The sequence below is a fragment of the Trachinotus anak genome, unplaced genomic scaffold, assembly GCF_046630095.1.
Source record: "Trachinotus anak isolate AG129_WGS33_773 ecotype Australia unplaced genomic scaffold, CSIRO_AGI_Tana_v1 ptg000026l, whole genome shotgun sequence".
In the NCBI taxonomy this organism is placed as follows: Eukaryota; Metazoa; Chordata; class Actinopteri; order Carangiformes; family Carangidae; genus Trachinotus; species Trachinotus anak.
In genome coordinates, this window is record NW_027273877.1 from 1,646,793 (window position 1) to 1,673,820 (window position 27,028).

Here is a 27,028-nt window from a genome sequence, read left to right on the forward strand (position 1 = left end):
ATGTTACATACAGGGACTATTTTTGGCCAGGTGCAATGACTTCTGCATGAAAGCAAATATGCATAACTCCCAGAAATGTCAAACTAAAAGATGGCACATATCTTTTTGGTGTTTTTTTTTTTTTTTTACATATCCCAGGATGCACAGTAATTTCATATATCTTATATATTCCTCGAGTTTAAGACAGAGGAATTTATCTGTATTGAAGAGGCATTTGTGCAAACTGTAGGTCAAAAATACATGCAGAAGCAGCAATATACAGAAGGGAAAGAAGAGAAAACTTTTTTCAGCAGCAGCATCATCCATCCCGCCTTCTTTCATCAGTCTCTTGGCTGGACAAATTTAACGCAGCCTTTAATTAGCTGCATCTTCCAAGGCAACTGTCAGAGCCCGAGGAGGAGGTTGGCCTTGAAATAAAGCAAGAAAAGATGATGAGAGAGGAGACAGGGAGGAGGAGGAGGAGGAGGAGGAGAGTGAGAGTAGGAGGGAGAGATGTGGGGGGGTGAAGAGGGCACTTGTTTCAGTTCGCAGCGACTGCTCATCCAGGAGCCTGTTCCACTCAGGGATATTTGGATTTTTCAGTCTGGATGCTGTAGCTTGGGGTCAGGCTCTCTCTGACTTCCTCGTCTGCTCTCGAGGCGGCTGTGTGTGAGGACGCTGCGTGTCTGGCGCGCAGACATGGGCCCCTCACTGTGCTCTAGGATTACTCTCTGCCTGGCCCTCACCTTGGCTCAGGTGATCGCTGTGACGTGCCAAGAAGATACCAAGAAAGGTGAGTGACAGCCGCCCAAAATATGACCTCTCCTTCCGTCTTCTGATTGGTTTTCTGTGTTGATACCTGATGTGTTTAAGTGCTGATTGGTTCATGCAAAAATGAAATAAACAAAGGTCATAAAAATGCTGAAATAAACATTTGTCCCATGCTAATACATAGACTTTAATTCCATAAAATGAACATATATTGCTTTTTTCCAATGCTACACATGCTGGACATATATTTTTGACTCTTTGCTGTCTTTGAATGATTTATGGTTGAGTTTCGAGTCCTGTAAAAACATTTACTTTGTATTTTGATGAAACTGACATGTTTTGTACACTTGTTTTTCCCATTATATCCCTGCTTTATGATCTCTTCTTTTTCAAATATTTAGGATGTGGTTTGGGAAGTTTCTCGTCTCTCCCAGATTTCCACCTTCATGTTTTAGTTTAGAAGTTAAACTGGGCCACTCTGCCTCCCACTGGCCTTGTGGTTTAGGAACTAAAGGCTGAAATCACACCCACAGCCTCCACCAGAAAGGCTTATTATGCCTTAATGAGACACCGTTTGCCTGTTCATGAAGCCACAGAGCGATGATTAGGAGGGTGCTCTTGCGGTGTGGACACAAAACATCTGGCAAAAACTGCAAACTTTTCAGGAATTAATTGGAAATCTTAAAAGGTGACAACAAGCTTTGACGCTAATCTCTTGGAAGAAAAAGTAACGTTCTTGCCTGATATTGGGGCTAAAGCGGCGCCATGTCATTGACACAGAATCTCAAAATTTGAGATGATTTCTCAAAGATGTGGCTTTTTTCCTTTCAAGCACATTTTCTAAAATATAAAAATGTCCCAGTGGATGTGATTCTGGGTCAAAAATACCCCCCCCCCCCCCATGCTGCATTACACACGGCCAGCTGGGCTATTTCAGTGCGAGGTCGAGGCTGAATGACGGGGTTTAGAGCTCCACGGCTATAATGATGTGGCCATTGTGGATGGGATGGACAAAAGCAGGCCACTAATTTTGGTCAGACTCTGGGCCAAAGGCAGACAGGACACACCCAGAGTGAGAGGACGATGGATATGAAATAGGCCTCACTTGCTTTCATCACCTCCACTGAAAAACTTTATTTAAAGATGTTCGCCTACATCTGAGTGGCTGCCATCTTTAAATGCAGTGCTGTTTAGTAAAGGCTTTGGTGCAGCTGTGCATCACTGCAGCCAATAAGAAAGTGACAAATATTAGAATAAAAAGTGAGAGTCTGTGCTCTGGGTACTTGTCTGTTAAAGCTTCACTCCACCACACAGGACCAAAAATGCTACAGCTGCTGTAACTCAACTCCAACTTCACTTTTCTACAGAAATTATAAAGTTATACATAAAAAGTGAATAAAAACAATAATAATCTGTGAGGATAAAAGCCACTTTGTGATCCCTGTGATCTAGCCACTGCCCAGTATCAGTTTCTGCTTCTTATGACTGTATCTGCAAAACATGCCACTGGAGCCAGAAGCCAGTTAGCTTAGCTTAGCATAAAGAGTGGAAACGGGGGGGAGAAGTTCGCCTGACTCTGTCTGAGGGTGATAAAATCAAATTATCTGAGGATGTCAGATGTCAATCATCTTGCAACATCCCAGTCCCATCCCAGTGAGGACAGGTCCTCACAAGGCCACTGTCTTCCCCACAAGCCCGAACAGGCCGACGCACTATAACCTGCTGCTGTTATAAAGGGATTCAATACAACATGTTCAGTTGTTGTGTCCGAACAGAGAAATCCAGTGTGTGAGCTGCTGTTATGAAGAAACAGTCTGCTCAGATTTACGACTCTGGCTGTCAGCTTGTTAAGACTCTGACTGGCCATTTAAGATTTTAGTGTGCTGTTCTTGGCCTGATGTGTGTGTGTGTGTGTGTGTGTGTGTGTGTTTGAGAGGGGGAATTGGAAAGAGATGCAGAGAGCTGAGATTTCTAATTTGGAGGCTTAAACTTATTTGTATCTCACTGGTTTTAAGGACAATACGATGTTAAGATGTGACACTGGATTAAAAGGCTGATTGATCTGGAAGCTGTTCATCTAATGCAGTGTTTTCCAACCTTTTTGACCTTGATGACTATAATCAGAGAGTGAATTTTCCTTCTTGGACTGTTTCATCTGGAGCCTTGTTAGAAGAGAAAATATGCAGTAATTCACATGGAAAAAAATGAAGCATAACTGTAGTTTTTCCAGAACAAAGATTAGAAAAACAAACATAATTTTGTATTTCTGCTTTAAATGTGGTATAACAAATAATAAATAGGAATACAGGATAAGGAAAATGAGAAATATTTTCCTTTTTTATCCCATAAATCAGCTTTACATTTTGATTGAGCCCTTAGGTTGTAAATCACTAGCTAAAGGTTCAGTTTATGTAGTTTAAATGTAATAAAAAAATTAAAAGCCTGTGTTCAGGTGGTGTCAGAAAGCTGCATGGATGGTTTCCACTTTAAAAAGAGGCCTATAGTTAGTCGTGGTAATTTCTCTTATACTGTAAATCTGAGCCATAATCACACAGACTAAAGTCAGCTGCCTAAAAATATATATTTATAACTTTTCTGTAAAAGCTGCAGTAAAAAAAGAGCTTTTTTCCCAGAGGAAAAGGTTAAATATTTAAAAAGACTGTTTCAGAGGGAGATAAAACTGCTAATAAGAGCCCTGCAGCCTGAAGACCCTGCAGCTTGGTGAATTTCAGTAGTTTCATACATGCTGCGGCCTGCGAGCGGCTCCCCAGGGTGAAGCAGGTTTCTCAGCAGGAGGGTTTCTCCGGGTGTGGCACCCCTGTGCTCTCCACAATAAGCCGCAAGTTCTACCCAAGCCCAACGTATAATACAGCCGCTGTGGTTTCCCCTGAAATAACTCCCGTTTCTGAAAACCAGCCTCTCTCGCGGGGAGAGGCTCCACCACATAATTAGTACTTAGGGACGTCACTGAACTGCCTGGATTAAAATATGCTCACAAAGCCTGTAGCAGGTGGCTATATTTGCTTTTTTTCTCCCTGTTTCTTTTAGTTTTGCACTTTTTCCTGGTGGTTTTATTTCTTTTGTTTAACACTGAGGTTCAGGATTTTAATCTTTAGCCACCAGGATACAGATACACACATATCCTGCAACAAATCATTCATCCTCAAAGAAATATCTGCCAATAGGGAATGATAATTTAACTTCCTGACAAGTTTGTTTCAGTACAATTCAAGATAGAGTAAGACAGGACACAGGGGTTGAGGAAAATGTCATTTTTTCTGTAGAAAAAACTTCACATTTTTGAAACCAGATGAACTCATTTTCACACTGCTGGATGATTTATCTCTCGGTTTATCAAAAATGTTAATTTAGGTTTGTGCTAACATGAAAACTACAGGTCTCATCTTGTTTTATGTTTGGAGTTGGAGCCCAGAGAGAGAGACGTTGCTGCTGCAGAGATGATTGCATACTTGCATATACAGACCTATTTATTCGCAGCCAGGAGCTATGGAGCTCAACCACAGTCTAGTCACTGCCAGGCTGAATGACTGTGGTGCCTTGCTCAAGTGCAGGTCAGAGGCAATTTGCCTGAAAGTGTCTTAAAGTGACACAAAACTACAGCACTATAGTTTTGTCAGTTAAGAACATGGTAGTTATGCCAGTGACTTCTTGATTAGAAAAACTGATGGTGCCTAAAGTTTTTATGGCATTTCTATTGTGTTTAATGTTACTACACTTCCCATAATGCAACTGTGTAGCGTGTTTTCACAGACTCTACTCACTGGATAAATACCCTGGTCTTTAAAGCTCCATACCTGCAGTTTAACATAGTTTCTCCTGCATAAATGTTGTCTCCATGATTTATAACAACACTAGGAATATTCTTACCCTCCAGAGACACAGACGACATTATAAAACCAATTAACTCAGACGTGTAAAATCCAAGGAATTCCCCTTTAAATGATGAGACTTAAATGAACACCTGAGTTTATTGGCTGTCATTGTAATTCATGGCTTTTTAATTTCAATCCTTTTCTTCCTGTCAAAGACGCAGGTTGAGAGTCAACAAAAAGTTTTGATCTCCTTTCTTTATATTTTTACTCCTCCACAATTCATTACCAGTTACTTATAAATGAATCTACCTACCAGTGTATAAAGTAGTTAAAGCTCTCTAATAATGATGCAATATTCTATATAACTGTAGTGCAATACTAACAGGGGTATATTTGGAGGACATTTACTGTGCACACACACACTATTTGGTTGATTTCAGCCTTGTACCTGATGTTCATGTATTGCTGAGTCGTGGGTGCAGCCTACTGGTCAAAGGAGGAAAATACACTGGGCTGCATTCTGTGGTCCTTGTGGCATTTGGTGTTTTAATGTTTGATGATAAAGATTTTATCCTTAAATTTGATGTTTAAGTTAAATATAATAACATATTCTGTGCAAAGAAAGTGTTTCATGACAGAAATACACTCGGACAGTCGCCCAGTGAGGGTTTTGGACACTCTGCTCCAGATGTTCACTGCTGCTCTGCTTGACTCAGACAGCTGTAGGGAAAATGGAAAGGTCTACTCCAACAATCAGATATGGAGCCCAGAGCCGTGTCGGGTGTGTGTGTGCGACAGGGGGACTGTAGTGTGTGAGGACGAGGTGTGTGAGGAGCTAAGTGACTGCCAGACAGCCGTGACCCCTGAGGGCGAGTGCTGCCCTGTGTGCTCCTCCGCAGCACCGCCTCACAGCACAGACACTGGAGCAGGTAAATGGACATTACTGCTGTTGTACCTTCAGTCCCTCCTACAGGGAACTCTGGTCACACTGGTGTCATCATTATGGGCTTTTTCCAATCACACTTAAACAGGTCTGATGGTCGGACTGGGGAGTTTCTGGGAATCCCACACGTAATCTCGGATGGAGCCCAGTTTCTATAGTTTATGCTGCAAATTCTGATGCAAGATTAAAAAAAAATTAAATCACCTATAACAACAAATTTGGTGATTTATTTCCATCATAGGAAAAACTTGTATCCTAATTTGCCTGTGTGCTGTTTGGAGCTTAGCAGGTGGTGTACAGTGGGTTCACTGCTGCAAACACAGGTGATGTTAATGAATGGCTAATTAGCTCTCTTCTCAGGACTGTGTGGACACATGCAGAAATGAAATTAGCTCCACCTAACTCCAGCCTGAGATCTAATTAATTAGAGTAATGTGTGCAGGGCCTTTCACTTTGCACGAAAACACATCAACAGGATGCAGCAGCTTTTACTCACAAGCAGAAATAATTAAGTTAAACAAAAGTAAAGTATGGGATGATGAAGTAGGATCACTGCACGGAGCTTTTCTCATTTCTCCAGTGGTTTCTCTTTGCAAGTCTCTGTGCACAGACCTGGAAAGATTGTTTCTGCTTTCAGAGAGCTCTACCTGCACATTTTGAACTCCATGTATTAAATTATACGGCTGCAGGTGGAAACAGTGGGTGTTGTGTTTATCACGCTGCCATGCCACTGGGCCCACACTGTCATGTGAGTAGCTTTGGGTTTACAAGAATCATAGTTGTTTTCTCTTGGTTTAAGCATCTGGAGAACAGTAGATTTAAGGCTGAGACTATTACTGAGCTAAAATAGATCAGCTGCTATATCCAGACTTTCTATATATTCTGGTAAAAAAGAGGAAAGGATGCAAGACTTTAAAGGTCAAAGTAATTGTGACCTTGATCTGGGAAGATCTGAAAACAGCATCATTGTGCAGCTCAGGAATATTGAGGAATATTGCACCACTTGTGAAATCTGCTTTTGATTGAAAAGCCCATAATGATGCATAGACTTTAAGGGAATCACTGACGTGGCTGCTGTTCTGTTTCATGAAGACACCTGCACAGAAAATGGCAAGACCTACTCCAACAATCAGATATGGAGCCCAGAGCCGTGTCGAATCTGTGTGTGCGACACGGGGACGGTGGTGTGTGAGGAAGTGGTGTGTGAAGAGCTAGGGGACTGCCTGACAACCAAGGCCCCTGAGGGCGAGTGTTGCCCCGTGTGCTCGACAGCCGCACCACCTCCTCCTAGCGTGGACAATAAAACTGGTAATAAATATTTAAGAACCTGATATTTGGGTCTGTATGTTCCATAAATATCCACATTTACACATTTACTCTGTGTCTATTAATGTGGATTTTTATGTGGTTTAAAAATACAGATTGCAATTCACAATAAGATTCAACACTCTCCCTCCTCTCAGTTCGTCTCATGTTATCTGCATTTAGGAATCACAGTCAGTACCATGTGTCAGAATAGGATTAAACAGACATGTAGTGACAATATATTGCTCAGGTAACACTATTTGTTAAATGATGCTAAACGCTCTTAGAAATAATATCCACAATGTCCCATCAGCATATCATATCATAATCAATGTATGTTGTAAAAATGCTTCTTCAGATTATTTTTATAGTAACAATGGCACCATGAGGGATTTCCCTATTGTGCAACAGGCTCCCTATAGCAGTGATATGTGCAAATTGACATGCATTGCATGTATGGAACCTCTTTGTGTTATTAACTAAACGATGGGCAGCGCCTCATCTTAGGTTCAAGTTTTGCTGGGTGGAAGGGAAGGGTGGCTTTAAACTATCAGCTGGTGAAGAACAACCCTGATGTCAGTTGCTGTTCTCTTTCATAAAGATTCCTGCACAGACGACGGCAAAGTCTACTCCAACAATCAGATATGGTACCCAGACCCGTGTCGAGTGTGTATTTGTGATATGGGAACGGTGGTTTGTGAGGACGTGGTGTGTGAGGATGTAGGTGACTGCCAGACCACAGAGATCCCAGAGGGCGAGTGTTGCCCCGTGTGCTCGGCCGCAGCGCACCGCCCCAACACTGATACTGATACTCGAACTGGTAAAGCGAATGTCCCGAGGCTGTTTGTTACCTGCAGATTTTTTTCTGTGGCTGTGCGACTTTTCCCCTCAACCTCAGCAGTCGTTCAATCTTCTCATCTGTGTCAGGCCTGCTGGTGCCCTCTATCATCTGTCACAGCCTGACGCCCTCCTCCTCGGGCTCCATCCTGTGCACACAAAATGATGTTTTTTTAAAAAACCTATTTCTTTGTGCTCCGAATTTCCCTTTGACTGAATTTTAAGTTTGCAAAAGGAATACATTGACTTTCTGGCAGATAAGCTCAATTCTCAGACTTTGTGTAGCAAAAACATTGGTAGCAACTTCATCTACAGGCGAAGAAGTCATTTCAGTATTGATAAATATGGACAATAATGGAGCTGCTACCAGTTTCACTGCCACACAAATGAAGTTGAGCAAGTAACTTATTTACCACATGAGGTGTATTCCTCTGGGAAATTGTTCCACCTTCACCATGTCCCATGTCTTATTATTTATTGCACTTTATATGCACTTTTTTTTATGGTTATTGCCACTTTTACTGGTATTTGCCCTTACTGTGAGTTGCTTCATTTTTACACCAATTAAGGCTTGAAGTATTTAAATTAAACAGTTTCTCTGCGCTGTTTAAAGCCCCTATGTGTAGGATTTTTAAATTTGTGACTTCGGCAGCTCCCGGTGGTCGTACAAAGAAAAAAAAAACTGTGATGTGTCGTTACATCCCTCTAAACACTGAGGTTGCTGTTCCACTGTTCTAAAAACAAAAACCTCTGCTATCATAATCATTTGCAGGATGCTAAAATCTAAAAAAAAATCTACACAAAGGGGCTTTACAAATAGCGCTACCTCTACCCTCATGTATAATGGCTGGGTTAAAAGTTAAGCATGTTAGAGTATGACATTTGCATTTAAGATTTAGCATTTAAAGGAAATGTTTGTCACTTTTGCATTTTGAGAAATACACTTTCTAGAGTAATACCACACCAAATATGAAGCTATCCTCAGCAACCAGTTAGCTTCGCTTATCTTAGCATAAAGACTCCCTAAGTTTTACACTGTACAGACTAAATAACATGTCAATTAGTGAGGTTTATTTAGTTAGTCGTTCAGTTGGTGGACAGAGCCAGGCTAGTTGTGTCCCTGTTTACAGTCTTTATGCTATGCTAAACTAAGCTAATCTGCCTCTGTGGTAGCTTCATATTTAAGATTTGGCAAGAAAGTGAAAAGGTGCATCTTGCAAAATGCTGAACTTTTCCTTTTTAAGTTCTTCAAATTTGGTCAATGCTGAACAAGTCGAAACCACCCCAGATACTAATTTAATTTCTGTTTCACGAAGACACCTGCACAGAAAATGGGAAAGTCTACGCCAACAATGACATGTGGAACCCCGAGCCGTGTCGGATCTGTGTGTGCGATAAGGGGACCGCCGTGTGTGAGGACGTGGTATGTGAGGACCTCGGTGACTGCCAGAAAACTGTGACCCCAGATGGCGAGTGCTGCCCCGTGTGTTTGACTGCAGCTTCGACATCAGCTCCCGCCGCCGACCCCACGCCAGGTAAACGTTAACTCTGTCACTTTGTCAAGGGCTTGGATTGCGCTGCTTTTAAAACATCCCACCTGATCATGTTCCAGCTGCAGATGAGAATAAAGGGGAGAGCTGCACAGTCGACGGGGAGATCTACCGTCACAATGACATCTGGAAACCACAGCCTTGTCACGTCTGCGTCTGTGACAACGGTGTCGCCATCTGCGATGAGGTGCAGTGCGAAATTCTGTCAAACTGCGAGAAGGTGGTCACACCTGACGGAGAGTGCTGCCCCGTGTGTGACACCTTCGCCAGTGCCAGCAGGATGATTGGTGAGACGCCATTTTCCATCCACTGCTCCTTAAATTTTTGCTGAGTTCAGACATCGTTATGATCTTTTTATTATAACAACATCCATGTTCAGAGACCATTTTACCTGCAGAGGCCAAACCAGAGCTTTAGCATTTATGCACTTGTAACCACACCCACCAGTGATGTCACATTGTACTGACGCACCTTGAAGTACACTTGTACATCACTGCAGCAAATCAGCAAAAACAGCTTGAAGTTAATTTAATGACAGCTAGTTGTATAATATCTTTAACATGAAATGATCAATGCTGAGAGCAGTAAGAACATGTTTAGAAGAGAATATAATCTAATCAACTGTCTTCTTTCTATTTTTCCCAAGAAATGATGGGCTTCAAGGTAAGTCATGAATCATTTTTGATGGGATTCATTTAAAACTAATTTGAAAATTATTGTTCTTTTAATCAAAACAAAACTTGTTTCCTTTATAGGGACAGAAAGGTGAACCAGGTGATATTCCATATGTAAGTAAACTCAGCATTGTACACGCCATGTTTTCAAAATGATTATTTAAATTTTTTTTGGTTGATACCTGTTTTTTTCTACATCATCTTAACAGTTTTTAACTTAAAGTTTTTTCCTCTTTTTAGGTGGTGGGGCTCCCTGGACCTCAAGGACCCTCGGTGGGTTTTTACATCTTCTGCTTTCACTGTTGTGTTTGTGTTTACATTTGCTTTTGATTTCTAGAATAGAAACAGAATTTCTAGAATTTCTAGAATAGGCACAATGCACTAATTATGACACTAGAGGGCACCGAAATGTCATAATGGTGCCAGCAGCTGCTCATTATTCACATAGAAGAATGGAGAATGTGTATTTAATTAATATCTGCAGTAAGGCCACTGTAGCTGCAGAATGGATGGGATGATAATTAAGTATTTCAGTATGGTTTAATAATTCTGATGTGAATGTTAATATGCTTAATTCGTAATGAAATTTGTTTATCTTAAAATAAATGTAGTTAAAACATATTTTATATTCACACTCATGGTTTATATTTGTCTTTATGGTACAGGGTCCTCCAGGAGCTCAGGGCCACACTGGACCAAGAGGCTTTAAAGGCAGGCGGGTAAGTCTGAGTGAGCTAATGGTTGAATACAGTCGTAAAACATTTATTCAAACAAAAGTTTAAGAAAGAAAGTCTTAATTGTATACTTACTTTTCCTGTTACTAATATTTTCATGCCAAGCAAAAAAAACCAAAAAACATACATACAGTCTTCAATTACGTCAGCATTTTCGTTCACTGCCCTTACACAGTCCAGCCAGCAGGTTTCCTCCTGTCTTCAACTACGTCCTCAAGTTCTCACACTGACCTTATGAGAAGATTAGGTTGACTTTGTCTTAGTTTTGAAACTGTATATCTACAGGCTGATCTGAGAATGGAGACAGTTTCTATTCCTTCCAGTTATCAACCTGCTTATTGTGTGTAAATTGTGGGACATCATGGTTAAAATGCAACTTATAGTGTGTCTCCAAAAAAGATGCTTTGCCGTTTAATGAGTTACATTTTGATTTTAATTTTTCCTGATTTTTTTCCTGATTCAGATGAACTGTCTATTTATTTCTACTGTTTGCATGGCCAAGTGGACAACAGTGTGTCCTCTCTCATCAGTGATATGTTTGCACACAACCTGCAGGGATTCCCAGGGCCTGCAGGATTTGACGGAGAGCCTGGTGTGCCAGGAAATCCAGGAGAACCAGGACCCCCAGGCCAGCCAGCCGCCCCTGGAGTGAGTTTTTCTCAAAGTCTGTTTCATTGTTTGAGTGACTCATTGCTGCAGTAGAAATACACACATTCCTTTATGATAGTTTTAAACATTTATTTTGAGTAAATCTCTTCCCAAAAGGGCAACCTAGTGTCTCAGATGGCTTCAGGTTTCAGTGAGAAGTCTGGCTGGGCTGGGATGGTGTCAGGATCAAGAGTGAGTGCTGCACAATTATTTGAAAAATCTACTTGAAATTACATATTTTACATTTATACCACGTTAAGAAATTGGTGGTAATGTATAGTTCAAACTACAGTGTATAAAATGCTGCTATTTCAGGGTGAAGCAGGACCACGAGGACCTCCAGGATCGACTGGAGCACCAGTAAGTTTTGGCCGTACATTTTTAATGACTGTAACTATTAGTTAATCATTGACTGAATCATATTTTTAAAGTCATTATATCATATATTTCCTCCATATCTTTTTTAGGGTCCAAGTGGTGGTCAGGGAATTCCAGGAGAGGGTGGAGATCCAGGACTGATGGTAGGAGCATGTTTACATTTTACACATTTTTCAGTTGACTCTCATAAATTCACTGAATCTTGAAAAAGTTGTGTCAGCTGTTTCAAGTTCCTTCTGTTTGCCCGCAGGGTGAGCCAGGCCATCGAGGACCAGATGGGCCACCAGGAAAACCTGGACCTGATGTGAGTCAACCTCTTCTTATAAGACACTGTTATTATACATATTTCTTTTGCTTTTTCATTATTATTGTTGTTATGATAATCATTAACCTACCAGTAATTATTTAATAAGAACAACTATATCACTTTTTCCACTCAGGGAGAACCTGGACCTGCAGGTGCTACAGGAGAACCAGGATTTCCAGGATCTGCGGTAACTAGTCGTCTCCCACTGTTCACACCAAAACTAGACACATGCTTCCATTTCCCATATAATCCCAAATCTATCATACATCAAGTATGATCTGTGTTTATACACTCGTTTAGTTGGAACAGTGTAAGATGGGAATTCATAGTGGATTTAATTGGTTGTTTCCTGTAGGGTGCAAGAGGATTCCCAGGACTCCCAGGTCTTCCAGGACTGAAAGGTCACAAGGTAAATCACATGTAGTTAAAGTTATTTGTCACCAGTGAGGCCTCATTTCCTCAGAAATATCCAGAACTTAACCTGTTTCTGTGATTTTAAATCTCTTCAACAGGGAATTGCTGGTCTTGTTGGGCCAAGAGGCGAAACTGGCGCAGTGGGAACCAAGGTATGAAAGTGTCAACTCATCATGAGCCTCTGAAATTATCATTGATATGTGAGGACTGTTAAAACTCGACTCTGAAAATTAAAAAATGTAATGACTTTAGTGTTTAGTGAACATTTCAGTCCTGTATTGTTTCTGTCTTTGCATTTTCCAGGGTGCATCCGGTACTCCTGGTGCCATGGGTGCTCCCGGTCCAGTGGTAAGCAACACACACACTAGAAAGATCAACACAGCGTCTGATACAGAGTCAGATGTCAGTCACACAGATACTGAGCTGGCCTTCTGTTTCAGGGACCACCAGGCTTGCAGGGGGAAAGAGGCAGAGCCGGCCCAACTGGGCCCGTGGTAAGACAATAAAAGCATCTGTAATACATCCATTTTAAACAGTACAAAACTTTAAAATGATGTTGCAGGATTGAGACATTTTCTCTTTCTTCTTCTTTTAGGGAAAACGTGGAACACCCGGCCATGTCGGCAAACCAGGTCCTCTGGTAAGGACCAATATCTTCTGTATAAATGTGTCAAACCAGAGGAGCAGTAAACCCTTTATCAAAGCAGCAGTAGCATCATAGACATGGTTTTTTATTCTGCATGTATTTCATCATCCTGCAGGACTTAACTGAGCATGATTTAATGCCTCTGAGCTGTAAACCAAAGAAGAATATTTGTTTTATTGTTTTATTATGTTATGTAAAGTTTTCTTTAATTACAGGGTCCACTTGGAATCCCTGGTGTGCCAGGATTCCCAGGTAGCCCAGGAATTAAGGTGAGTTTGAGTTTTTTAAAAAAGACCTTTCTTTATTTAGCTCACTGTGAAATCAGTGAGATCTTTCTGTGGCCCCCCCGAGGCTGGCATGTATTTCAACCAAAGACCTTTAAAGTCGTCCCTGAATTTGCCCTGAATCATGTCCTCTGGTGCAGGGTGAAGCCGGACCGACAGGAGTGAGAGGAAGTCCAGGACAGCAGGGACCCAGGGGGGACGCCGGACACGGAGGACCACCAGGACCAACAGGACAGCAGGTGTGTTATCATCAACCTCATCAATCAGTCGTAGTTTTTTGTAGCTTTTTCTGTTAAAACTGAGAACATGAGAGCACTCTGTAGGGAGAGTTTGGGGTTAACATTATTATTAATTATTAGTCAATATCTTGTTTTATAACAGGGTGCAGCAGGATCTGATGGAGCTCCAGGTCCCCGTGGCCAAACAGTAAGTGTAACTGTATGACTTATGTATATTAGGAGATAGTTAGAATAAACTCCCCATCATGTCTTTGTCTGCAGATCTCCACAGCGATTCAGCCAAGATGTTTAATTTTACTTAACAACGCTGGCTTTCACTGTTTTAAAAAGATATTTAGAAGGATGCTTTTACCAAATCCGAGATTTTATTTTCATAATTATTTTTGGTCAACTGCCTGAGAACATGTGATGCAGCAGCTTCAGTTGTCTTTTGGATTTTTTATTTTTATTAAATCTGTGGCTGCTCCTCCTCCTTCCCAGGGTCTGGCAGGTGTTCAGGGTCCAGCAGGTTTGCTGGGCCCACCTGGTCCCCCTGGCCCTCAGGGAACCACAGGAGCACCAGGACCGAAGGGCCAACTGGTATGAGCTGTCATTTCATCTAGTTTTCTTTGTGAATAACTGACTGATACTTTTCTTTAAATATGTCTTTGTAACTTTGTGGCTCATATAATCTAATGCACAGAGAGCTTTAATGTTTTGACCTCCACACTGTTTTGCAGGGCGATGTTGGAGTCCCTGGATTCAAAGGAGAACCCGGACACAAGGGAGAAAGAGTAAGATGAACACAAACCATCCTGACGTAAAGTTCTGATATTATGTGCTGGTTAATTGAGAAATTGTTTGACTGGTTTGTTAGGAGACCGACTGATTGATTGATTCACTGGTTATTGATTGCTGTGTGGTGTTAGGGTGACCATGGCACTCAGGGTCCATTAGGCCCAATGGGAGAGGATGGAAAGCGTGGACCACGAGGTGACGCCGGATCCGTTGGGCCTCCAGGACCTCCAGGAGAGACAGTGAGTCAACTTTTAATTCACCCTAAAAAAAACTATTTGCATAGAGCAAGTTTTATGACCCCAGGTTCTGTGGAAATTTATTGGAAACTCAAAACTCCAGTAGGAAGTCATTAAATTCTTGAAACTCTGATTTATGAAGACGTATCCTTCATTTGTTCTAGGGAGCTCCGGGAAATCGAGGTTTCCCTGGTGCAGATGGTTTACCAGGCCAAAAGGTGAGTTGACCTCGCATTAAAATTCATTCAACGGCAGAATGTCACTAATTGTTGTTAATTGTGATTATTTTCTATTGTTATTGTTTTTCTGTGATTTTGAATATTTGATGTTTGGCCGAACAGGGAGCCCAGGGTGAAAGAGGTGTGCCAGGATCAGCTGGCACCAAAGGTTTTGCTGGAGATGTGGGACGCACTGGAGAGCCAGGTTTAACAGGAGCTCGGGTAACACATATACAGCTAAATATCCATTGATGTTGTTTTTTACTTTTTGCTGAATTTTTATATAGTCATAAAATTCCTATGTGCCTCGACAAACGGTTAAATCAATTTCACACCAACAGATAATCTTCCCAACTTCGCAGGGTTTAACTTTACACCTTATTGTGTGTCTTATTTCACAGGGTCTGACTGGACTTATCGGCGCTCAGGGAGCAGAGGGCAAACAAGGACCAGTGGTACGCAAAACCTCCCACTACTAGTCAACTACTTAACTAAAACAACTAAATAAGAATCCATTCTTGCCCAGAGCCAAGAGTACAGCATGTGTGGTATTTGTTTCATGATGGCATGAATTTAATTTTCGCTCTTTTTGTTTTTCCAGGGCTCGGCAGGAGAGGAAGGCAAACCAGGCCCAGCTGGTCCTACTGGAAACAGAGGTGCAGCTGGATCGATGGGCCTGCCAGGACCAAAAGGCTTTGCTGTCAGTATCAATGTGTTTTAGATCACCTGACACCTGTTAGGAACATGTGATAACCAACTAGAACAATATTGCACATCTCTGCTCAATATGCAATGGGATATTCAGTGATATACGCAGCAGAAGAATGAGGGGGCTACCATTGCCTGTTTTGTTGAAAATTGACTTAAGGAGATGTCAAGTGATTGAAGCATCTGCCAAATGCATGCGTGTAAATGTAAATAAAAAGCCCCAGAATGACAGTAATGTATAAGTTATATGGTAACACAACAGATGAAGGCTTTAGTGCTTGGGTTCCTGTTGTTTTCTAGGGTGATGCTGGGAAGATTGGAGAGGCTGGAAGTCCTGGACCTCCAGGTCAAAGGGTAACTATCACTATTAATACATATCTTACATCTTACTGGAGCTTCATTCTCTCCATCAAAGCACAAATATACTGATCGATACTTCACTTCAACTGTTTTCCAGGGACAGAATGGAAAGGACGGAGAGGAGGGCGCTGCTGGAGCAGCTGGCCCAGCTGTAAGCATCCTCCTTTGTTGAGAAAATCATCAATGATTTAATAATATTATGTTAAGTATATATTTAATTTGCTTTTTTTCAGGGTCTTGCAGGAAAAAGAGGAGAGCAGGGACCTCAGGGACTGAATGGTTTCCAGGTGAACTGCTTTCTGTAGCTGATTTAATTATAGCATCCTATTAATGAGTAAGTTCATGTTCTTGTCTATTATTGTCATTAGCAACAAATTTAAAAAGTGGGCTGATGTTTTTTAGGGTTTGCCTGGACTGCCAGGTCCACCTGGAGAGCCAGGGAAACCAGGTGACGAGGTACAATGAAATAACACAAAAAAATGAAATTCTTATAAAGCAATTTTTTCACTGAAGAATTTAATTCTGTTTCAAGTTATATGCTGTACAATGATGAGTCATAATATCACAAGAAGGTCTTTATATGATATTTAAGCATAATATTGTATTTTTTCAGGGTCTTGCTGGAGAGGCTGGAACTGTCGGAGCCACTGGTCCAAGGGTAGGTTCATTTATATGGCTAATCAATGTTCCCACCCCTGAGTAAGGGTTTAGTTCATTACTGTATGTCTCCATCCCCTGGTTGTAGGGAGAAAGGGGCCCTCCAGGAGAAAGAGGTGAAATCGGACCCAATGGGCTGCAGGGACCTAAAGGTAGTCCAGGTGGACCCGGACCAGATGGACCAAAGGTATCGTAACCATTAAACCACTGACACTGACTTCAAGCACCAAGATCAAACCCTTACACAATTTTGAGTTGCTGCATGTAAAGCTGTAATACTGTCTTGTATATTTTAGGGTAACCCTGGTCCAACGGGTGCTCCTGGAGAACAAGGTGGTCCAGGACTTCAGGGAATTCCAGGAGAGAGAGGCATACCAGGACCTTCAGGCCCAAAGGGAGATGCAGTAAGTTAAAAAACAGGAACAGATCACCTGCAAAGAAACTGAGCTACGGGTTTCTCACCTCAGTAGAACTTAATACCTGCTACTGAAGTCACAGTTTCTCTGTCCCTACATGTTTGATGCATCTGAGCAAATACAGAGGAGGTTGTCAGAAGTAGTTTTGGGAGATGTGGAAAATCACGAAAACAGGATGAGTTTCCTGTGTGTTCACCTTGTTAAAGGAAAATAAACCTGAGGCACTAATGAGGCTGATTTCTTCTCCCAGGGCTCTGTTGGAGATAAAGGACTTGAGGGTAAAGCAGGAGCTGATGGTGCACGGGTGAGTCGTCTCAAAACGATGGTCGGGACACAAACAATACTGCAGATTTCTCAGATCGGGACGCCAGACGTTTGTGTCAAAACATTACTAGCTGACAATCTTACAATTAATTTACTGTGTGACTGATAATAGTGTTCTGACATAAATTTATTTCACTTTATTCAAAGGGACTTCCTGGTCCTGTTGGACCTGTTGGTTCTAGTGGACCCAACGGAGAGAAGGTGAGTTCAAAAGCACAATTTTTAGCAGATATTTTAAACTATGAAATGTGATTGGTTATGGTCATTTAATTTGAAAAAAAAAAACAAAAACACTGCTGTAAAATCACCAAAAATGACACAATATTTACAACATTTACTGAAATTTTGTGGTAGATACAAAATTAAGAAAGAACAGCAGAGGTATCAGACATAAATGAGGGGAAATGTGAATAATAATGAGTATTTGTTGCAAAACAACAGGACAAAAATAGCAATCTATCCTCAAACTTTGTTACTTTGTTGATTCCAGCTTTAAATGAAGCACATGTAAGAAAATCCAAGTCAAGAACTTTGATTTTATATAACTTTACTGTCATTTTATTTCAGGGTGAACCCGGTCCAGCAGGACCTACAGGACGCCGAGGCTCAAGAGGAATCGCTGTGAGTCGCACATTTTCTTTTACAACTGACGTTAAATTGAATTGAAGTTTAACAATTTTCTTGATGAAGTGTGTATTTATGTGTGTGATGATATTAACAGGGTTCTAATGGTGAGCCTGGTCCAACTGGTGCTGTTGGCTTCGCTGGACCTCCTGTAAGTTGGCACTAAACACAGCTAAATACAGGAAGTAACAGGATTACTCTAAAATTAACTGTGTATTTGTGTCATAATAGATGCACATGTTTCTGAGACCTCAGCATCATCAAGCTCAATAATCACCTGAAACATATATTCTCTCCCAGGGTCCTGATGGTCAGCCTGGGGTCAAAGGTGAAACAGGTGAGCCAGGTCAGAAGGGAGAAACAGGACCACCCGGACCACAGGGTACAGCTGGAAAACAAGGAACACAGGTAGAGGGAACACGTCTCACTCAAATAGTGGGCGAATAATCAAAATAAATATTGGTCAGAAGTTTCAAAACATTTTAAATAACCAAAATTATATATTTCATTTTGACTAATTACAGTTGATCAGTCTATTTGCATAAAGATATTCAGACCTGATCTAACTGTGTGTGTTTTAGGGACCTGTTGGTGTAACTGGACTGAAAGGTGGCAGAGGAACAAAGGGTCCAACAGTGAGTTATTCAAGACCTTTGTGGCAAATAACAACTTAACAGGGTGCCAATTTCTTTCTTTTTAACTTTAGTTGGACGTCTTAGCCTGGAGTGCTTTATAACACGTTATAACTAAACCAATATTAATGTCATTATTATCATTAAAGTATCTCTTATTAAAAATGTTTTCTTCCCACAGGGCGCTCCTGGTTTTCCTGGGTTGCCAGGAGGAGTTGGATCACCCGGCTCCCTTGTGAGTTCATTACTTACACAAAAAGAAATCAGCACAGAGAAGTTATTATATAAATATATATATATATATATATATATATATATATATATATATATATATATATATGTATGTATATAAGCAGATATCACATTTGTATTTTCAAAATTTGTTTTTCAGGGTGCTGTTGGGGCAGATGGGCCCATAGGTGCTCCAGGAAAGCAGGGCCCTTCTGGAATTCGAGGAGAGAACGGAGCTGCAGGACGTCAAGGAGAGACAGGACCCCCAGGCCCTCCAGGCAGCCCTGGAGAGAAGGGAGACTCTGGCGAGGACGGTCCTCCGGTTAGAGAAAGTTCAGACTGTGCTGATCTTCCAGCAGCTGCAGACAAATAAGTCCTGAACTGATTCATTTGCTTGTCTGCTCTTGTGTTTCTCTGACAGGGGCCTGATGGGCCCCCAGGACCTGCGGGCCCTGCAGGACAACGAGGTGTCGTGGGTCAGCCTGGACTCAGAGGAGAGAGAGGCATGCTGGGACTGCCAGGTCCTGCTGTAAGTAATCCTACTGAGTGTTTCCTCTGTAGCCTGACAAAAGCTAGACTACATCTCAGTAACTCACTTTGCACTGACAGATTTGTGTGTGGAAAACATTGGGTTAGTCTTGGTGATTAAATGATGATATGACTCCTGAACCATGCAAACAACTATTTAAACCTTGTGTTTCTTCGTTTCTCAGGGTCCACCAGGAAAACCCGGAACCCCTGGATCTCAGGGCGGCACAGGGCCTCCTGGTGGAGTCGGGTTACCAGGAGCTACTGGACCAAGAGGAGACGCCGGCCCTGAGGTTTGTCCTATACAGCTTATATTTTAGGTGTTTAGTTGATGTTTAGCTGAGGTTTTATGGTCTTTGTATTGTATGACACTTGTAAGATCTGAAAATTGTTTTTAAATTAAGCAAATATTAGTGAAGAACAAACAAAACTGAGACAGAGACTTCATATGGACAACATGTTTTAAAACCACCTGTGCTGTAATGCTCCAGTACAATTATTTATTTGCTGATGATTCAGCTTTTTCTTCTCACCATCTGTGTTTATTCAGGGTATTGCTGGAGCAGAGGGGCCACCTGGAAAAGAGGGTCTTGTAGGGGACAGGGTAAGAAATGGTGTTGTGTTTTGAAGTGGATTGAATCAGTTAATGATACCATTATACAGCTGTGTAATCACTGGTGTGTGTATGCATTTCCAGGGAGACAGAGGAAATCCTGGTCCAGAGGGTATGGCTGGCACTGTAGGGTCTCCAGGAACTGAGGGCCCAGTGGGAATGACCGGCAGTCCAGGACAAATAGGCGAAAATGTGAATTTTGCAAACAGGAATACAACTCATTTAACTTGTATATGCTACATCTGTCAGCCACAGTTCAGTAGCTCTGTCTATGCTGTCACAATCGCAACCTCTGCTCTCTCATGTCTCTTTGTCTGTTTGGTTTTTAGGGTGCCAAAGGCCCCCCTGGACCCCAGGGAGCAGCTGGAGTACGAGGGAAAGTGGTAAATGAATTGCCACAATTCAACATTTAAAATTAACAATTAAGACAAATTGTATTGTCAGTGTAAAAACACATTGGTTGTGTTGAACTCCCACCCTGTATCTGCTTTTAGGGCCCTCAAGGACCACAGGGAGAGAAGGGCGCAGCTGGAGAGCAAGGAGAGAGGGGTCAGAAGGGACACAGAGGTTTCACCGGTCTCCACGGTCTCCCTGGAATAACTGTAAACAAAATTTTAATCATTTAAACAACTCTGTCAATTCCTGTGGAGATATAAGGGCCCATATCCAATACAGCAACAGAGTTCAGTTTAGGTGCATTTGCAACATCTCATTCAGCGAGGATCTTTAATTTTCTGCTGATTTTACTGGTGCCTTTTGCACGCCGCTCTTGGCCAACTCCTGGTGAAACTATCAGACAATGAAATCCCATTATTTTCTGTTTCAGGGTGCCACAGGAGATCCAGGAATGACAGGTATTGTTGGACCAGCTGGGCAGAGGGTAGGTGTATAATTGTACCATAGGATCAGACCAGATAATAATATGCATTATATATTACACATTATTTCTCACTGTAAATCTCTGACTGTTTTAAAACCATATAGGGTCCTCCAGGAGTGTTGGGTCCTCCTGGAAAGGAAGGAAACATGGGCCAGCCTGGACCGATGGGCGCCCCTGGTACCAGAGGGACCAGTGGAGATCTTGGAGCACAGGTGACACAAGATTTCTGGAGTAGATGGAATAGATTTAAATAAATTAAGACCTTGTCAGAGTTTCAAAAAGAGATATCTTGATCTGGACCACAGTGCCGGATGGACCGAGCTTTTTTGTCGCACAGGTACCATAGCAATTATTAAAAAAAACACTTAATGTTTGTCTTTTCTTTGTTAGGGTCCACCTGGTGAACCTGGACCCCCTGGCCCTCCAGGTCCCCCAGGACCTCCCACCGCAGCTGTGGAAGACCTCTTCGCTGCTCTGACCGATTATGACGGGAACGGTGGCGTGCCAGACGCCGTGGAATTCAACGAGGATTACGTGGCGGCTGATCCTCCTCCTCTTCCGGAGTACAACAAAGATGAAGCTCTTCCCAATAAGAACTCGGCCATCCTGCGTGCAGACACCGGCATCCACGCCACGCTGAAAACCCTCAGCGGACATCTGCAAAACCTCCGCAATCCTGATGGCAGCAAGATGAACCCTGCAAAAACCTGCCAGGACATCAAGCAGTGTTACCCCCAGAAAAAGAGCGGTGAGGGTCCTGGTTTTCTTACTTTTCCACTATTTTCCACTCCATTTATTTGTAGACCAGTATCACATACAGTATGTACTCAGGTCTACTGATCTAAGTCCTTCCAGTCATTTTTCTTGTGCCTTTGATACAGGTGAGTATTGGCTCGACCCAAATCAAGGAAGCACAAAAGACGCAATCAGGGTCTTCTGTAATATGGAAAGTGGTGAAACCTGCATCTCTGCCAATCCGGCAAATATTCCCCGCAAGGCCTGGTGGACGAAATCCAGTCCCATTGCCAACAAACCCATCTGGTTTGGAGCCGACATGAATGGTGGAACTAAAGTAAGACATTAAGAGCTTTATTTGGATACATGCACGTTTTGGAAGTCTTCTTTCAACCATAATGTGATTAGTAAAAGAATAGCATCTAGAAGCCTGGAAATTTAGCGTGCCCTGTGTGTAATTATGTCAAATTGACATCTAATTTCAGTTCAGCTATGGAAATGAGGAGGAGCAGCCTAATACAGTGGCTGTTCAAATGAAGCTGCTGCAGGTTTTGTCCAAAGAGTCACACCAAAGCATCACCTACTACTGCAGGAACAGCGTGGCTTATAAAGACGAGAAGAGCAGCAACCTGAAGAAAGCTCTGGTCCTCAGAGGCTCAAACGGCCAGGAACTGAGAGCGCAGGGCAACAGCCGCCTCAGATACACCGTCATCGAGGACGGCTGCTCAGTAAGTCTTGAACAGAACACCTAGATTTGATGAAAAATTATTGGATGATTTATCTGATTTTCTTTTTCCCTTAGCAATTACATGGAGAGTGGGGCAAGACAGTGATTGAGTACAGGACTCAAACTTCAGCCAGGTTGCCCATTGTGGACGTAGCCCCCATGGACATTGGAAAGCCTGATCAGGAGTTTGGCCTGGACATCGGCCCCGTGTGCTTCTCATAAAACATAAACCCTCAATGCAAGATGGACTCAAATAGCCCTTTGTAGAGGAGTAACATCATCCCCAGAAATTCTAGCATATGGACTCCTCTCTCTGTGAGCATACAAGATAAAGGTTCTTCACACATGGCTGCATTTCCTGTAAGCTGTTGAAGTACAGCGTACTTACTGTGTCTGCCAGCAGACGAGAGCTGCCATAATTTATTCACCATGTCAATAAATTTACACTCTACAGTACAAGTACTCTACAGGGAAATGCATGTGGGTTGATATAAGAAATGTCTAAGGTGCTAAATAAACAAGAAAGAAAGGTGGGTTTAGATGGACTGTAAACTTGCATAAACTGGAAAAATAGTCAGTAATTTTAAATATTAAATCTTTATTGTAAGTGTGAAGGAGATTGTCTAAGAACTGAAGGTTTATTGCAAATAAAAGCATTCAAACCTTTTTTTTGTAGTACTAGTGATGGCTTTTTTCCAGTAAATGCACGTCCAGAGGCCTGGAAAGGGCAAGAGTCTAAATGGCAATGACTGTAGTTTTTAATTTTAATGGAATAAAAAATGAACATCATGTTTGAACCTAAATTATTTAGTTCTGTGCAGGAACTCATTTACTCTTTCAACAGGAAAACTTTGTATTCTCCTCTTAAAACTTCAACTGTAAATGCAACATATGACTGTAAATTGCAAATTATTTGTTTATTGTTGACTGTGGATGTGGAATAAATGTCTTTCTTTGGAATGACTGTGCTCTTCCAACAAATTAAAGTCAGAAAATTTGAATAAACACTCGGTTCCCCCTCATGAGCAGCAACATTTTGCTTTGAAAGTGAATTTAAATGAGCTCAGGCATCACAGGAAGTAAACTATCTCACCACTAGAGGGAGACAGTACTTTTCCTGCCAGGCATTAAATTACAGGGACTTGCATTCACCTTATATTTTAGGTGTAAAAAGTCTTTCATTAAGAGGCTGGAATGAAAAACTAAGGGATTTCTGGGATTTGAAAACAAATAAACCTGTGCTTTATGATAAATGTATACAAATTGTTGAGTCAGCTTACATTTCAGACATGTGTTTTGCTGTATCCACCATGCATTAGTGCTTATTTCCAGAAATGAATCAACACACTGGTTTACTGATTTACAAAACCAACACAAATGTGTAACTCCAGCTTGAATACTCCTTCCTTTATTCTTTTCCCCACCATTTCAGTGTGTCTGCATGCATATGGGTGTGTGAACAAATGAGATGAAAAAAAAGAAAATAAAGACCCAGAGAGAGGGAGCGAGAAGGCGTCCTTACAGGAAGAAAAAGAGCCAAAGTTCAGGCAGCACATGTTTCTGGGTCGACCTCACCTCTCAGCGCTCGGTGAAAGACGTGACACTCTCACCGTTTCCTGCAGCCCGGGGCTCGCTCCACATCTGTCGAGGTGGTCATTTTTAGCCGGGGCTGCTATTTTCATTTCAGTGCATGGAAAAAAATTATCAGAGAGGTAAAACTATGGGTGAAGGAATCTAAACTGTGCTTTTGTGTGAGCTCTACATTACATTTTTACATAACACTCTGGCACATTTTTCATATTCAACCTGCACAGTTGGGGACTAGCATCTAGAACTAAGACTAGAATATCATCATGAAGAAAAATATCAGTGTTAAAGTGCCCATTTTCCCCCCAAACAGGTGCCTCCTGTTAACAATGATGGACACATGTTGCTCAGTGCAGTTTTTACACTTAAGGCCCCAAACGGGAAGCACAGGATAACTGAAATTGTTTGAAATTTAAGGCCTTCAAATCCAAAAATTAATTATTAATGCAGAGTCAGTAACCAGTGCACACCTGCATGCGTATGACATGAGAAGACAAGCTCAGTCTTGACTGGTGTACCTTTTAACACGCTTCCTCCTCAACCTTTTTACTGAGCAGTGCTTTGCAGGAAATAAAAAGACATACATTAAATACTGATGAAAGAAGGAAACATAGAATCCCAGAAGTGCAGCTAAAGCTGATGGGAGTGTACTTATTACTGCAGGTATTAGGTCATAAATCAAATAGCAATTTTGATCTAATGGTGGCACTACACTAAAAGTCAAAGGTCACCACACATTTCACTCAAGAGCCACCAAGATCAGCTTTCAGGGGGATCACCAACATCAGTAGGATTCATCTTCTGGGAATCATGAATGACTGACCCAAATTTAATGGAAATCCAGACAATAGTTGTTTCAGTCTGGACCAGAAATGGTGGACCGACATGTGGAGGTGCTGGTCTACAGAAGCCGTCAATTTTAATTAGCTTCCTGTCATCTCAGAGAATTCATTTCCTGAGGAAATATACAAGTCTGGAGGCCAAATTCTCCTCTTTCTCTTCCTTTCATCTCCTCCAGCTTGCATGTATACTTTAAGGTCAATTTCCAAGTCTGACGTAGTTTCCGTCAAATTCTAAGAACAACCGGGTCTGTTCCAGGTAATGAATTTGTGCCAGCTTCAACCAAACGAGGACCACTGGAGTCTACGACCCTGAGATGACTTGGCAGCGACGCCCAGATCCTGACAGGGGTGTCTCTTGTTCACTGAGGAGCGTCGATGAGATTTCCCAGCTACTCCTTTTCCTTCCTGTGCACCCTCCAACCCCACCTCACTGACGCCCCTCCAAACACTTAAAGAACATAGGGAAAGGATCATGAGAAAGGATCATGCTATTAACCTAAATTATTCTCACTGGCATGAAAACACAGGGCTGAGAAAAAGTTCTCACAATTGGGGGAAAGACATAAATTTTGCTGGTTATAGTGGGGATATGTCGTGAGGTTCTCTAAGAACACATACTGCAGCTATTCGTCATAGGTGCATGCAAAATTATGATCCGTTTACGATGCAGTCTTAAATTTCCAGATAGGACATTTTGAACATTTACACATGGATTTTTGCACGTACTTAAATGAAATTAATCTGGTACATATTCCATGACTGTCTATCAGTATCACAGTGACAGCTTGATCTGTTCTGGGAGTACTTCTTCTGTCAGATCCTTCCATATCCAAGATCCAAATCTGTATCTCCCCTCCGCTTTATGGAGCTTCATAGCAACTTTAAGCTCATTTTTTAGCTGCAACTTTGTTGTTTGGGTTCACTCTCACCACTGGCATAGTGTTGCTCCCTGTGTTTTCAGCTTTTTTCAGACCAGATGCTAAATGTAGAGGAGCATGTAGCAGCTGAAGAGCCAGATATTTCCCTCAGGAGCTGATGGAGACCAAAAACAGAGCTAAAAAAGAGGGAATAGTAGACTTAAAAAAATGAATTAATTTGTGTAGCCTATCTAAAAATTGTTGCTTTGGTGACACAGTGGTTCCTCACAGAGCAGTAACTATTACAGCTGAAGAGGTAACTGGTAAGGCCACTCTGGATGGTGACAAAATAAGTCGGCACAGTTTATTCAAAAAACACATTTGCAACAGAGCTAATGAGCTGTAACTTCACAGAAGCTAAACTTTGACATGAAAAAATTTACTTTCCCCCCATTAGTTGCAGAGGCTTCAGTGGAGTTCATTGATTTCACTGAAAATCAGTAAAATTGAAATTTTGCCATTTGGCTGATCTAGTGAAAAGCAGATGGGACAGGAAATAGTGTAGGTAGGGACATAAGCCTAAACTGCAGGGGCTAACTTTGCCAGCGAGCTAATGACAGTCAGTAAAGTAAATTATACAGCTTTTCCTTTTCAGCTAATTGCTTTTGGCTCCACATGATTACTGAATGTATCACAATCTGATGTAGATCTGAATCTAAATATGGACATTATATAATATATATTATTAAATTAACAAATTCAGCAGAAGCATACATTTGCAATGCTTTCATTTTTTCACTTTCTAATATCAAAACCAAGTGCTTGAGAAAAATAAGACCATGTTTCATTACTGCTTGTATGGCAATAAATTAATTATGTGGCTGGCAATCTGTGATTTTCCTCACATGAACCTGAAATCACAGAAAAAGTAAAACTTCACACCCTTCCTTGACGCAAAGAAATTAGTTGCACTTGAAAATGATAATTAAGCTCTTCATATGGGTGCTGCCTCTCCCTCACACACACACAATCTGACACACACCCCTCCTCCACCGGCTGAGGTCGAAGCTGATCGAAAGGGAAATGGGCTGCTTTAACATCCCACCTTTTTCCCAGATCCTGGGAGGAGCTTGTGCCTGGTGGCAGTGAGGAGAACAATGGCAGGAAACTGGGAGAGAAGTGAGGGAGTTCCTGTTGGCAGGATGATGCTGAAGACAGGAGCAGCGGCGCGCCTCGTACAAGTGGATACTGGCCCGCTGCCCTGGCCAGTAGGAACTGGGCTCTTTAAAACTGCAATAAGCTTATTGTTTGAAATGTTTTGAAGAGTTTGATTCCAAATGTCTGACGCTTGAAGGGAAGGTGTCTTAGATGTCCTGCGGCCAGACGTGACAAATTAATGCCAGAATAAAATTGCTTGCAAGGCAAATAACGTTCGTCATGGTTCACAATGTGTGATGCGGGCGTCACACCTATGAGTGAGGTCACCTTCACGCCTGTAATTACGCTGTTGCCTTTTAGTTTTGGTCCATTTATG

General features: G+C 41.8%; 1 protein-coding gene across 4 annotated transcripts; it reads left to right on the forward strand.

The window, feature by feature from the left end:
- Positions 1–533: 533 nt before the first annotated feature.
- On the forward strand, positions 534–23,230 carry col5a2b (collagen, type V, alpha 2b). Of its 4 annotated transcripts, none has more exons than XM_071464810.1 (56): positions 534–772; positions 6,619–6,834; positions 8,985–9,203; positions 9,281–9,505; positions 9,865–9,881; positions 9,974–10,006; positions 10,133–10,165; positions 10,558–10,611; positions 11,182–11,274; positions 11,392–11,466; positions 11,590–11,634; positions 11,742–11,795; positions 11,903–11,956; positions 12,093–12,146; positions 12,315–12,368; positions 12,472–12,525; positions 12,677–12,721; positions 12,814–12,867; positions 12,969–13,013; positions 13,235–13,288; positions 13,444–13,542; positions 13,685–13,729; positions 14,023–14,121; positions 14,262–14,315; positions 14,451–14,558; positions 14,720–14,773; positions 14,897–14,995; positions 15,175–15,228; positions 15,375–15,473; positions 15,782–15,835; positions 15,939–15,992; positions 16,075–16,128; positions 16,244–16,297; positions 16,455–16,499; positions 16,587–16,685; positions 16,795–16,902; positions 17,165–17,218; positions 17,386–17,439; positions 17,806–17,859; positions 17,960–18,013; positions 18,163–18,270; positions 18,444–18,497; positions 18,676–18,729; positions 18,886–19,047; positions 19,147–19,254; positions 19,439–19,546; positions 19,804–19,857; positions 19,951–20,058; positions 20,196–20,249; positions 20,361–20,468; positions 20,693–20,746; positions 20,851–20,958; positions 21,137–21,494; positions 21,628–21,818; positions 21,967–22,209; positions 22,284–23,230. In XM_071464810.1, exons 1-56 carry the CDS (start codon positions 679–681, stop codon positions 22,428–22,430), a joined length of 4,986 nt encoding a protein of 1,661 aa, XP_071320911.1. In that variant the 5' UTR covers positions 534–678; the 3' UTR covers positions 22,431–23,230. The 4 variants fall into 4 exon arrangements, with proteins under 4 accessions (XP_071320911.1, XP_071320912.1, XP_071320913.1 ...); XM_071464812.1 differs by lacking the exon at positions 534–772 and adding an exon at positions 5,970–6,274; XM_071464811.1 differs by lacking the exon at positions 6,619–6,834 and having other exon boundaries at positions 536–772.
- The last annotated feature ends 3,798 nt before the right edge of the window (positions 23,231–27,028 follow it).